We start from the raw sequence: 14,003 nt of genomic DNA on the forward strand, positions 1-14,003 counted from the left end.
AATGCATAGGCAATTAATTCTTCACCATCCATAAGATTATGCTACATACCATCAAAATAGTAACTGTTACATTGAAAATACTTCTGTGCAAATTCACAGGGTTGCATATATTACGATAAAACCAACTTACAGTTTTAACTTCGGCTAAGTTTAATTAAACAACCAGTAGACTCAGAACCTAAATGTATGTACAAAAATAAACAGATATAAACAAATTTGTCTTCTAAAAGAAAATTTACTAAAATAGTCATAATTTCCCCACATTTTAGCTATTTTTCTCTGTAAGTTTTGACTTCTCTCTTTGGAAATAATTTTTAAAGGGAAGATTCAAAACAAATAGAAGTGAAAACTCATTTTCAGCTGTGGAATGGATAAATCACTATTCTCACAGGAAAAAAAATAAAAACTGAAGGCTGAATATATGTGTATTTCCAAAGATGTGTCAGAGAAGAAACAGTCCCTATTAAATCAAAGAGGAATTGCACTTATTTTGTTCCTCAAAACTCCTGCTAATTAATAACATTGAGATGCTTTTCTCCATGAGTTAGGTGACTCATGTTTTCACTGAAATTGTCAGCCATGAAAAACTTGTTGTTCAAACTGTGAGTTGCTATACTTTTTCCCCCTCTTAACTCCTCTCTTTTAATCTCTTTATCTTATTACTCTCCTTTTAAAAGATGAGCCATTAGTAAAGTCAAGGAGAGAGTACAGCACAAAAACTCTTGTGATACAAAACTATGGAATTAGGTAAACCCAGAAATTATACTAGTTGAAAGGACCAGTATACACAGCCCCAAAGTGATAAATATAATTACAATAGGAGATTCTTCACCACCAAAATACAAGTGATGATATCTAGAATTATGAGGAAGAATACAAATACAAATCAAGAGGACAAATGAATAGCAATACCTCTAATAAAAGTAGTATTTCCAGACATAAGATCTCCTAGCACTTCTTGACCAAAACTTAACATATATTTTTATGACGTTTTACTGTATACCACCTGATGTCTGACAGAAGAAAAGTGAAAAGAATAATAATTTCCAGAGAAAATAATCTGAAAATACACAAAGAGATTTGAGGCCTCTGCTCATTTTAAAGGTAAAAAAAGAACAGGGCAAAAGATTGCGCTTGTGAGTTTGAACACTACTGCATCTGAAACAACATTCTAATGAATAGGCACACAATAAAAAGATTGAATATAAAAGGGCACAGCATGTGTTGTTCTAACACTTCCATATTTATGGTAAAATTAAAGAAAATATAATATTGAGTTGAATTGATTTCTTTCTGAAATTCAACTAATCATTACCAAAGGGAATTATTTCTGTGCAAAAACATGTATTTTACCACTAATAACAACTATTTCGCTTGAGAATTATATCTTGACTGGAACTGTATCAATTACTAAAAGAGATAAAAATATTGATTCTGCTAAGGTCTGACTGAAAAAAATCTTACCATAAATACCAAGAAGAGGGCAGAAAAGACTTACAGTTAACTTTAAAAAGACAGTGACAGAAATATCACTGAGAGCAGAAATCAAATTGTATGGCTGAAATAAGAAAAACTCTATTGTAGAACATATAGCTAAATATACTTAACAATACTTTATCTATAGTGACAGGAGTCCTATGAATTAAAAATAATGGAGTTAGTCTTTCAAAAACTCTTCTAGTAATTAAATTACTTTAAGCAATAAATAACCTCTACATAAAATACAGACTTCCTCCAGTTATGAGACAGCAAGTAAGGCATATATTTAGGACATAAGTACAACAAAAAATGAGAACATTGAGAGCAAAATATGTTGCAGGAATAAACACTATTCACCATAATGCCTTCTAAACCAATTCCTAATATACAGAAAAGTGAAAACAAATATTTAATAATTAGCAGCAGGGAAGGGACAGAGAATAATCCCACCTAACATCAGAAATTTTACATCCAAATTCAGCACTAACACACAATGTTTTATAGGCAAAGGAAGGTGAAACATGGTTCATTTCAACCCAAGCAAGACACCTAGGGTCAGAGGAGCCAGCCTTGGAAAAAACTACCCACTTCACAGACTATTGAGAGAGTTTTGATAAGTAGATAATTTGCAGATGTGTAGACAATATTCTTTCACCTCAGCTGTTATAAAATTTTTACAGATGACAAAAAAGCTGTTATAACTGCACAGTGAGCTTCAGAACCTTAAGATAAGCAGTAAGGAAATAAAGAAAATTCAAAACTATCTTCTGAAAAGATATATAGAAATTAGGAAGTGGTGAATTTGCAGACAAGAGATTATCTCTATTTAAGTCTACAAAAAGTGGTTATGAAGTAAAAATTCTTTTGTATAGTGAAGATTTCAACACAGGGCCCTCTGAATTGGACAAGTTCCATCATTCTAATGCAGAGTAGTATTAGAAAAACCCTACACATTACCTCTGGTCAGTAGCCTTGTAACAGGCCACTGACCCAGTTAAACATAAGAAATAACACAGCAACACAGCAGATTTTATAAAATGTTGGAGATTCTTGCCTTAATGAACTTGAGCATGTCATTTAAGAAGTCAGCATAAAGAGATAACAGTCAGAGAAAATCTATAAAATAAATAGGGATTTAAGAGTTTCACTTCGAGACTACATCTGTGTATTAGTTTAGAAAAGAGAAAATATATTCCCCTAGAAGCAGAACTCCTAAATAAAGATGCATAAAAAAGATCAATAGACTGCCCTGAATTTGATGGTTTGCATTCTTGAATTATTCATAACTGCCTGCAAGCCATACCTTCAATCTGCATTGCAATCATTAAAATAATCATTTTTTATTAAGTTTGAGATGATGGAATTGAAGCTACACTTTTTCGCTCCTATAGATCTAACAACCCCCTTTATCCAATGTCTGCATCAGCATTTAGCTATTTTTCTTAACTTTCATTTGATATTTTACTGGTGGCAATATTCAAGAAATAACTGTTTGCAATACCAATATCAGATTTCAAAAGAGCAGTCATGTTAGAGACCAACTTGCCCTACCTCTCAGATATGTTTTGTCAGTCTGTCTTAAGATGAGCAAAGACAATATTGTAGCAGCTTATGCTCATTTAACATTTGGAAAATTGATTGATTTTCTTACTCCCCACAGCCATATGGATTAGAAACTCATTTATTTCGCTTTGTTATGAAAACACAATCTGAAGTGGAAGGATGTAGCAAATTTAAAAAGCAGGATAATTATGCAACAAGTAAAACACTGCATAATCTCATTATACCATAGACAGGTTTTGACAGTAAGAGTGACAAGAACATTTTGAATTAAAAGTCAACAAAATCAAAACGCATAAAATGAAATACATTTTAACATAATGTTTAACTGCAGCAAGAAATAAGTGAAGTCTAAGGCTTAGAAAAATTTAGAAATTAATCAGCTCTATGCATGGAGAACAGAATTCACTTGACAGGCTGCAATAACATAACACAAATTCCAATATTCTTCCTCTAGTGCAAGCTGCCAATTATTGGGGATCAAGGAAAGATGCAACCCTTTTCTAAAACTATATATGTCCTCATTTATATTTATGCAAAAAGAAAATTATGATCTTATTAATAGCTTATTAATTATCATTAATATTTACACAGCTAGTCAGAGATAAGCAGGTTACAGCATCAGAAACTAGACTCTGAATTCAATGACCAAAAGTTAAATATTGCTTAATTTATTTATTTTTTGTAAATGGACTGGGATTTGCTTGTTAAGATTTTAATTTCTTTGTTTGCTTCATTTTATTCTTACAATAAGTTTAAATGTTTTTATGCACAAAAAAATGCACAAAAAATAAAGGAAGTGTTTTGTTTTGTTTTATTTTTAAACTGTAACTAAAAGCCAAGTTTCATGCAATGGGATCAATACTTTTGGGAAAAGAAGTTTGCCATACATAGTAAGACAAAAGAAATTTTGTCGTGCATTTGTAATCCTCAGAATAATTCCTTGTGTCTTAATGGAGTACTTCTATGGCTAGGTTTTTGATGTTTGTTTGCTTTTTACTGTCTTTCATCTTTTCAAGACCTAAATTGCTTTGTATATTCAATTATCTAAACATTTTTAGTGTAGTTCTTTATATTCTACAGCTTTGCTTAGATTTGCAACAATGCGCAGTAAATCGCCTTTAAGTCTTTTGCAGAAACATAATTTTCATTATTGAAAGAACATACCCAAATGCTTTCTTCTTGACGATATTGCTTCCAATTCTGTCCACTGTCACTGAACATCAGAAGGTAGCTTGTTACCCAGTCTGAGCTCCCATAACCACCTTGAGTAGCAACAGCAGTAATCTCAGTTCTTTCTCCAAGATCAATCTGAAGCCATTGATATTTATTGGACACAAGTGGAGACCAGCCACCAGCACCTTAAAAAGAACAAAAAAGATTGAAAAGTATTCCTAAAAATAAGCAAGTCAGCACAAAACTTGTATATACAAATATAATTTAGTTCATTTGAGCAACATTATGTAATGAAAAATATCCAGTATTTTTCATCTAGTTTTCAAACTAGATGACTGTTAGGAGTCCTTTCCAGCTCAAACAATTCGATGATTCTCAGATTATAATTAAAACTATAGTTGCACCAAAACTATTTTGATATTATTTAACAAGTATTCTAAAAATATATACTAGATTACTAAATATTGGTAACCAAATATAATTATTCTAAATTATAAGTTATTCACACACTTTTCTCTGTCTTGAAGTTCTACAATAAATTTTACAGAGTAATTTTTACCAACCAGACTCTACAAGTAAAAAAATCTGATTTTTTTCTTTTTATTTTATGCATCTCAATTTCATTTCACATAGACTAGAAGATCTCCAGAGGTCCCGTCTCAGTGATTCTGCATGACTATGTTCTTTGAGGCCTGGATATTTAAATTTGCATATGAAACAATAAAGCCCAGTTAGATGGCAAATGTGCACATGCTCCTTAAAATGACCAAAATATTTGTAAGTAAAATGATAAAAGAGTACGAGATATACATGCAGTGTCAAGCACAGGTACATCTGTCTGCAAAGAAAATATTTTGCCCAAAGTGGAAAGCTTTGGTGGAACCAGAAAGATATTAAAAGGAAGAAATTAAATCAATTCAGTGTTCCTTTGCCTTCCTTTGTTTGCTTTCATTTAATCAGATCATGCTAGTTTTCCTGTAAAGCTGGGTGGAAAAGGTCAAAGGTAGGTATCAAACAATCTTATAAGAAAAAACACTTTTTTACTGAACTACAATGCAAAACATGCAAGTATTCAGACACAGCATCTGCTGAGTTTTATCAGAGAACGGTGTGGTAAAAATAAAAAAATACCCATTATTTAAGAACAGATTTAGATCTAACTCTGAAAAACACAATATAAGAGGTACCTTGAAAAGTTTTTAAAGCATGCATACACAGAATCAGAACAGACGTATCTAGTTTCCACAACAATCAGTTTGCTACAATCCAATTTTATGCTTGTATGGGCTTCAAGATGTAGAAAAATTCATAGCTAAATACTACATGTTGCTTAATTCAGGTTAGAGTCATAAGCCAAGTTCTAAACATTACCTCCTCTACAAAAGAAAATGAAAAAATAATTTTTACTTAAATATAAAAATTAAAAATAAAATGGTAGGAAATTATATAGGTATTCATAAATTGCAAAAAAGTGAGGTCTGTTGTACAGAAAGAACTGAGAGAAAAACATTAAGTCCCATATATGTAAGAATTCCTTTAATGTCCACACATTAAAGAGCAAATTAAAATGCAGCACAATTAAAACTATGGAGTTAAATACTGTGTATAATTTTTTTCTTTCTTTATCGAAATCAGTACTTTGAATTTTATGCAAATATGTGATTTCAGTGGCTGCATCTGAATTACTCTCAAGCAGATTCCAAAGCTCTTCCTTATGACCACATAAATTCATCCTTTAGTGGCTGTGCAGAACAGTGTGGTGGCATCAAACAAGCAGACTTTGTGAACAGTCAGCACTGGAGGTTTAACAATGGTCCTTGCACCCCCAGGCACAGCAGTCCACGTTCACATCGTCTGCTGCATCTGTGACATTGCCACACTAAGACTTAACTGCCTCCTTAACTTGCAAAAGCTCCGTTTGTGCACGAACACTTACAGACACAACAACATTCTGCCATGCTGTGTTATCCAAAGCCTTCCTAGAATTAGGTGTCACCGTGCTAAGTTTGGTGACGTTTTTGAACTTTCCACTTGAAAGGCAGGGTTGAATTGTAGTCAACAGGAGTAATTTGGCAGACTGTGCTGAGTCATAATTTGTAAATTCCTTCTTAGGCAAACACCTTCTACTTCTAAGAAAAACACCTTTACTTGGTGACTGCAGAACTTTATTCAGAATGAAGTAATGGAAATTAGAAGAATGTAAAAAAAAAAAGCCTGAATAGCAGTGTGTTATGGCAGTACTACTTGGCTCTAGCCTGAGCTAAGCACTCCTGTCTTTAGTACTGTGTTTTCCAGAAGTTTGTCCAAGGCACGCCACCACGTAGTGTATACACTCTTACCATGCTGCACTACATCCAGAAAAGAAAGAAGACATAAAGACACAGATACACAGTGTTCTGATGTCAGGGCTGCTTGATTTGAGGCATTGCAGTGAAGATGCAGTCCCAGAAGTCATCTGACCAATACAACTTAAGTCCCATAAAGACTTAAGTTGTCTTAAGTCTTAAAGAATAACCGCTGAGCAGAAGCAGCATGGTATCTCCAACAGCCTGTACTAAGCCACACTCTGGACCACCAGGCAGAAGCTGCAGCATGTTTCCTGAAAAACCACAACACTGGTTCACATGATGCTTTCATCTGTCAAAGGCTCTTCATGAGCTCTTTTGTCTGACTGTCCAGCAGCCAAGTGTTCCCCAGCATCTGACTGCCACCTGAAACATCACAAATATGAAATGTCTGCCCAGTCCTGCGGGAAACACAAGAAGAGCATGTTAGCTTCTGACCCAGCATCCTTTACAGTGTGTCCTGTCCTTGCAGCAAGATTAATGTGTGTATCAAACCGTAGCCGCTTTTGGCTGTAGAATATATCTGGTGATGGTGATGCACAGAAGTCAGCTGCGTAACAGATGTCAACAGGATCTTGTGTGTCAGATTTCATGCTGTACGGTGTGGGTGTTTCTGGGAAGATCTGGAGAGGTCTTAAACAGCTTCACAGGGATGCAGGGATGCAGATGCCACCTATATTAAACAAGGCTGTGCCAAAATGTATGAACACTCAAGGATAGACTAATATTTATAGAAACGTAATTTTGTCACCTCTAAAACTCTTGAATTATTGACTTTGAAGTTTTCACCTTATTTCTCTTCTCTCTTATTTTTGTCAGTGCCTTTTATTTAAAACACATGTTTTCTTCAATTCTATGTTCTACAGTAACTGATGAAACATCTTTTGTTGCAAACAAACAGCAAATCAGAAAAATAATTTTCAAAGGAGAGAAAATCTGTATGTAGAGTGCTTCTATTTGAACTTTATCTCAGGGGGCTTTTAACCTTTTTTATTTTCCACTTTTTTATGCCAATATTGAGATTTTTATGCAACATGCAAAAAATCTACATTCAAGCTGCCCGAGAATTCAGGATTCATCCTTTATTTCTGTTAAAAACCCCAAGCATTGCACACTTTCTTTTTATGAAGAAGAACATGCTGACTTCAAGTTGAACACACAGGTAATATAAAAGAATGTTTTCATTTCTCTTATAATTCCTATTATATTCTTTTAAATACCAGTGTTTGAAAATGTTTGTACACATGATGTATTTTTTTGAAGTACTTAGTTCACTGAACACATTTAGCAATATTTTTTTCTGAAGTACTAACTCTTTTTCTTAACTCATGAATCTCTGTCTTTTAGTAACACGGAGATTCATGATCTGTCTCCAGATCATGAATTCCATTTTAGTAAGAACTTGCCAGTTTTTCTTGATGGCTCATAAGTAAATGAAGGATCTATGGTTACTGGGAGAATTAAAGCAAAGTTTAGAGTTTCCATCAGTCACTTTTACATACTAATTCATAAACAGCCTCCTTCATTTTATATTATATTAATCAATAAATTGATTATTAAATGATAGAAAAAATTCTAAGTTTTTGATGTTTTTAATGCATTAAAAGTGACTAATGTGCTAGATTTAAAATCTAAGCAATCATGCATCTTTCATATTTCAAATTTTGCCAGTGGAATTCTGTTATTCTTGATTTCTTTTTCTACAATAATATACACTTATTTTCAAGTCAGTTAAGTGAAATATATTGGAGTTTCCTCACACACTCACTCCAAGCAATGCACAGTGCTCTTCTGTGGGAGTTATACAAGGTGGCACCATTCATCAGTTTAGTCAGCAATTTCTTCTTCACAACAACTGTCAAACTATAAACAAGACTGCAACTTGAAATCTGTCCTGGATTTATGCACTAAAATTCTAGCAGAACACTTACTTTCCTTCAGATACCTCTAGATATTTTATTTCTAGAATTCAATTTTTATGCTCTCCATAAGTGGTTTAAATTTCATTAACTACCTTTCTTGCTTTTGGAGGTTAAAAAATCTTCTGCTCTTTTCCATGACCACCAATATAAACAAATGACAACACTGAATGTGTATTATTTAATTACCCTGGGTTCCTGTCTGCTAAGATATGTGTTTAAAGAGCTTTTACTTTCATATTTCCTTAGCTTCACTGGGATGAGAATAACATTATCACTAACATTGAAAATAGAAAAAAAAAAAAAAACTCAGCAAAGTTAGCAAATAGCTACAAGAGAACAAAACTCAAAATGACTGAAGATTTGGTCCAAATCTCCCATCTAGGGCAGAAAACACCTGAGTATAGCTACAGTGGACTTGGAGTGCTATATCAGGTAAAAAACTTTTAACCCTGATAGCAGAAAATTTATTAGATGATGCTTAAGCTTTCCAAATTTGCTCTGTGTAGTTATCAGGATGCCTAGCTACTTTTGCTTCATTTTAAAAACTCCAAACTATATAGCATAGAAGCTGACTTAAAGATTGCCCCTTTGTCTGAACAGCACCCCACTTTTTGCTTACCTGGGTCTATGACTGCAATCACCTGTATTGTTATGTAAACCACAAAACAGTCCACACTCGTACATGTCTTGACATCTGCTTCTTCACGTGAAGTTCATTAGACCATTTAGCCAGCATCGGCATTTACATCACTCTTAAATTCTGTGAATTTTTTTGCATATTTAATTGCAATAATTGCAAGACTTGTATTAGCAAAAGTTAAGGTTTAAAACTAACACACATCAGAAAGGATACTTCCCTTTGATTAATCAAGCTGTGTATTTCCCCATATGGATCATTTAACAGAAGCTGATTTTAATTTCAAGTCAATAAAGATGCAGCATGGATGAATTTGCCTGCACTTATTACAAAGCAGATTTTCTGCATGCAAGCAATTGACAACTGAGTCTTCTAAGGTTTTAGTGAAATGAAAAATGAACAGGTTTACAGCATTCAAAACCTCTAAAATACAAAAATATGACACTATTTAATTTCTTAAGATGAATGGTATCCTCTTTCACAAACTGAGAATTAAAAATCTAGGTGTATACCTATATAAACAGTCCAAGGGTATTGTTCTTTAAGTTTACTGACAGATAATGGAGGTGGGGAGTAGGGTGCAATATCTGATAAATTATGTTGATGCATTGCTAGCAGGTGATAATCCTCCTGGCCCCTTAAAAAGGTGTGTGGAGTAACAGTACTGTTGTGATAAACCCTTAGCCTTTTTCATTTTAGTTCTCCTATGTTTGGATGAGGAAACTCAAGACACAGAGCTCATACAGTTAGAAATTCCCATTCACAGCCTAGCAAAATGCAAGAAAAGTAATTATCAAGAAGAATCTAAATAGTCAAAGATGCTAAAGAGCATAAATCACAACTTGGCATATTTTTCAGAAAGTCTGTGGGGAAGTTATCACAGCAATGCTGTTCTGAGCCGTATTTCAGTGATAAAAGACAAAGAAAAAAGCCTCAAAATTTGAAACCAGGGATAAACTATGGCAAGTAAACATGAGAAGAAATGAGGGACCTTGAGCTATGAATAAGAAATAAAAGACACAGAATTTTATTTTTTTTTTCACAGAGATTGAAGACTGAGAAGGACAGCTAGATCAGAACCCAGTTCTGCAGTCACAGCATCACATATAAAATTTCTGCATGGTAATTTTCAATCACATTTTTGCCAGCTGTCCATCTTTTGCCTTTGATACGTAGCATGATGCTCTGCCTAAGTGGAGATAAAACAGTCTTAATTTTACCACATTTGCCAAACTTACTGATTATATATGAAGAGGAGGGGCTTTTTTGTTGTTAAAGAACACTGAGGCTAGCCTAACGCATCAATCCCAAAGCTAAACATTCTGAGAATGTGAAGAACAACATTTCCCTACAGAAATTCACACCAGTGAGGATGCAACATATAGACATCTTTATAAAAGGAACCAATAAGTGGTAATAGTCATAATTTATCTAAAGGCTGCTGAGCTGACACAGCAGGCTTCAAATATATGAACAGCCAACCACTTTATACTATGAAAGCTCACAGTATAAGTCCCTCCTGTTACAGCAGGGACTTGCAACACACTCCTTCTAGGAGGGCATGTGGGGATTCCTCCCTTGAGTGGGGACATCATCTCAATGCTACTTCTTGGTCATTGGTCATTGGTATGGCTGAGTAACATAAGTCTCCTGCTAATAATTATTTTGATAGTCTTAATATAATTATTTCAATATTGCTTTAAAAAAGATAGTAGATATACTGTGCAGGAAGTAATTCTGATTAAAGAGTTTTTTTTTTTTCTAATCACTATCATCATATAATCATCAATTTCAAAAAACAACATACTTTATTCATATAAATACGTTTGGTTTGCTGGTCTTAATCTTGTTGGAGAAATTTACATAAAGGCCGAATTACACCTACATAAACCATTAGACATAAACTTTTGACTAAGTCTGGGACTATGATGGATCCTGCCTCACCTAGACTCCTCTCTAAGAAGGAGTTTACAAAGCAAAGTGTTTCTTTCTGAACTTTGTCCTTGCTGTCCTCGGCAAACTTTATCTGAAGCTTCCATTCTATTGTTTTCTATGAGATTATTATTGGGACTAAAAAGTCTTTTTCATAGTCACATATCATCCATATTTAAAACTGTCATACAAAACAACCAATCTTAGCACCTAAAAAACCACAAGAGCATTCAGTGCAGGAAAACACAGCTCTTCAAAAAGAGTTGCTATTGCCTGATGAAAGACCCATGTCTAGCTGGTCTCAAGAGGCACAGCCTTGGAAACAGAACTACCAAATATTACAAATGGAAGAGACTCACAAGGATCAACGAGTCCACCTCTTACGTGAATGGTCCATAAATGGATCAAACCTGCATCCTTGGTGCTATTAGCACCATACTCCAACAAACTGATGCTTTCATCTCCACAGTCTCTTCTGATTTTAAGATTTGGAAGTTAGGATGATATAGGGCATTCAGCCAAAGTAAGATCACAGAAACACCTCTTTAAAGATTACTAGAACAAGGGGCTTTGAATAGTTGGGGAATCTTAACCCTTCTAGTACACAGTTACTTTCTGTATATGAAGGAGACTAAAAGCAGATGTTACCTGTAATCTTACCTGTGTGTTGAAATTCTCCATGGCTGTCCTTCAGGACAGTGTCATGGTTTAGTATCCTTCCATAACTGATTTTTATAGGAAATCATTCAATGTCTTCACAACTGTCCTTCTATTTTAGAACAGTTTAAATAATGTAAGTTATATCTAGGAAACCAATCAGTATTATCTGATGCTGTTGTAACTACTAAGATGAACTGATGAAAAGTAAGAAATACTCTTACATAATCCAGCTTCATGTATAGCTTCTTAGCTGTTTTCTAGTCTTGTCTTCCTATGTAGCAAACTGACACATATGAGTTTTGCTCAATATAAAAAAAGTACAGAAACAGAACGGAATATGGGATAGATTTCAAGGAATCAAAAACAGTATCTCCCCTTCAAAGAACTCTTCTGAATTATGTCCTCTTTTTGGAAAACAGTACTTATCTCTGTATATTACAACAAAACCAAATCTGATGCACTACATAAACTCTGAAGGTCTTCAGTACTACCCTTTCCTTCTGAACATATAAGCCGCCATTTTCTGGATTGTTAGGGAAGCTCCTGGCCAGATTTCAGAAAATACTGTGAGAGAATAACTAAGAGACACATTTTTGAGGGCCTGATATCAGAACTTCTTACTCACAGGAATATATTATGAGACATACTGTTTGAATAAAGACTGAAAAATCCCATGAATGGCATCTGATTCTGAAACCTGTAAATTACTTTTGCTGTTAAGAAATGAATGAAGAAATCTTGCCTCTTAAAATCTGATGAATGAGATTAATCTACCTGAGTAATTTTCAGGAATAAGTATAGACATAACAAGTATGTTTTGGCTTATCCATGTAGGGAAGTTATGTTTTCTAAGGATTATTTCATGACTGGCATGGAGAGGTGTCACAATAGAAATCAAAACTACTAAAAAATTTCATATACTTTTGAGGCAGAAGATAAAGAGAGCTATAATAATGCTTCAGTCAGAGAGAACTTTCTAAGGGAGGTGGGTGTAGCAGTTACTTCAGTGGCCTCAAAGGCAGAATACGCTTAATTTTGTAGGAAGGTCTAACCTTATTTTAAGATATTCTAGAACTGAATATCATTTAAGAAAGCATGCACAATCTTAGAAGGGAAGGAGCAATTGCATTTATTTTTTTCAACTGTCAGAATATTTAATATTTAAGGAACTTAACTTTCAAAATTGTGACAGGTACTATAAAATGAATATTAGGTTTTAGTAATAATTTGTGACAAGTAGTAGTTACTATGTCAGGAGGAGTTTCAGAGGCATTTTGAATTTGAATCAGCGCAACACAAAGACATTAGGAAATGGCATTAATAGTGACAAAGTTTGATCTACTTTGCATCATTCAAACAGAAGAAGGTAGATAACTTTATTTCACTCCCCCTTCTGCATTAACAGTAAATTAGGTGAGTGAGTGCGTTGGTGAATCCAATTTTATGTTTCTTCAGAAAGCTCTGAAGAAATTTCTCCTCAATTAATCATTATGTAAATATATCAAAGGAGATAGTTTGATAAGCTGAGATGGTTTATCAAAAGGAAAGCATACTGGCAATGGTTCAAAGACCTATCAAACCCACTATTATTCTCAGATTTTTCATCACCAGCACACCACACAGTGCTATGAATCAGTGCCCTATAGCAGGAAACATCTTTTGTGTGCACTGGGAAGCCCAAGTTTGAGTAAAGGACTTTTATATAGGTAATCAAGCTGTAATTGTGTAGGATACAATCTGAGCCACTTCTGAGCACTGTACTAAAAAGGGGGATTTTTCTTCCTCCAGCAGGAAAGAAATACTAAAAAAAGTCATTTGAACAGATTTCTGCTGAAGAAAAGGATGTATTCTCCACAAAGTTTCTCAGGAAAAACTGTTTTGGAAATGTGCCAGTTCATTGCAAGACTTACATCATTCTTGGCTATTGCCATCCACTTTTACTTGATGATAAGCAAACTATCTCCCTTACTACAAACTAGGAATTTCACATAGCAGTTGTACACCTTTTTGGCACAATTCTGACAATAATCCAAGCCTGAATGTAAAACAGAACTTAATCTGGGAGATTGTCTCCTCCTTAGGAGAATGGATGCTTGTGATAGTGTTATTCTCTTCTCTATCTCCAGCCTCTGGCCATATCCACGTTTAGGATGCTGTACTAGTAAATCCTACTCTGCATGAAGTTTGGTTCACTACTTACAATATTTAACCTTCTCTCTCTTTGTCTCCATCACTGAAATGAGGATCACTCACCACTCAACATTTTACCTGAGGCACTTATTTTGTCCATAG

At 34.2% G+C, this 14,003-nt stretch overlaps 1 protein-coding gene across 1 annotated transcript in view; it reads right to left on the minus strand.

Annotated features, from left to right (window-relative positions):
• The window catches only part of CNTNAP4 (contactin associated protein family member 4), a 199,688-nt gene that overhangs the window by 119,653 nt on the left and 66,032 nt on the right, over positions 1-14,003 (minus strand). Inside the window, exon 3 of the mRNA XM_064735502.1 lies at positions 4,207-4,400. Coding sequence (XP_064591572.1) covers positions 4,207-4,400 — 194 coding nt within the window. The remainder of the gene's footprint in view (positions 1-4,206; positions 4,401-14,003) is intronic.

The sequence above is a fragment of the Zonotrichia leucophrys genome, chromosome Z (assembly GCF_028769735.1).
Source record: "Zonotrichia leucophrys gambelii isolate GWCS_2022_RI chromosome Z, RI_Zleu_2.0, whole genome shotgun sequence".
In the NCBI taxonomy this organism is placed as follows: Eukaryota; Metazoa; Chordata; class Aves; order Passeriformes; family Passerellidae; genus Zonotrichia; species Zonotrichia leucophrys.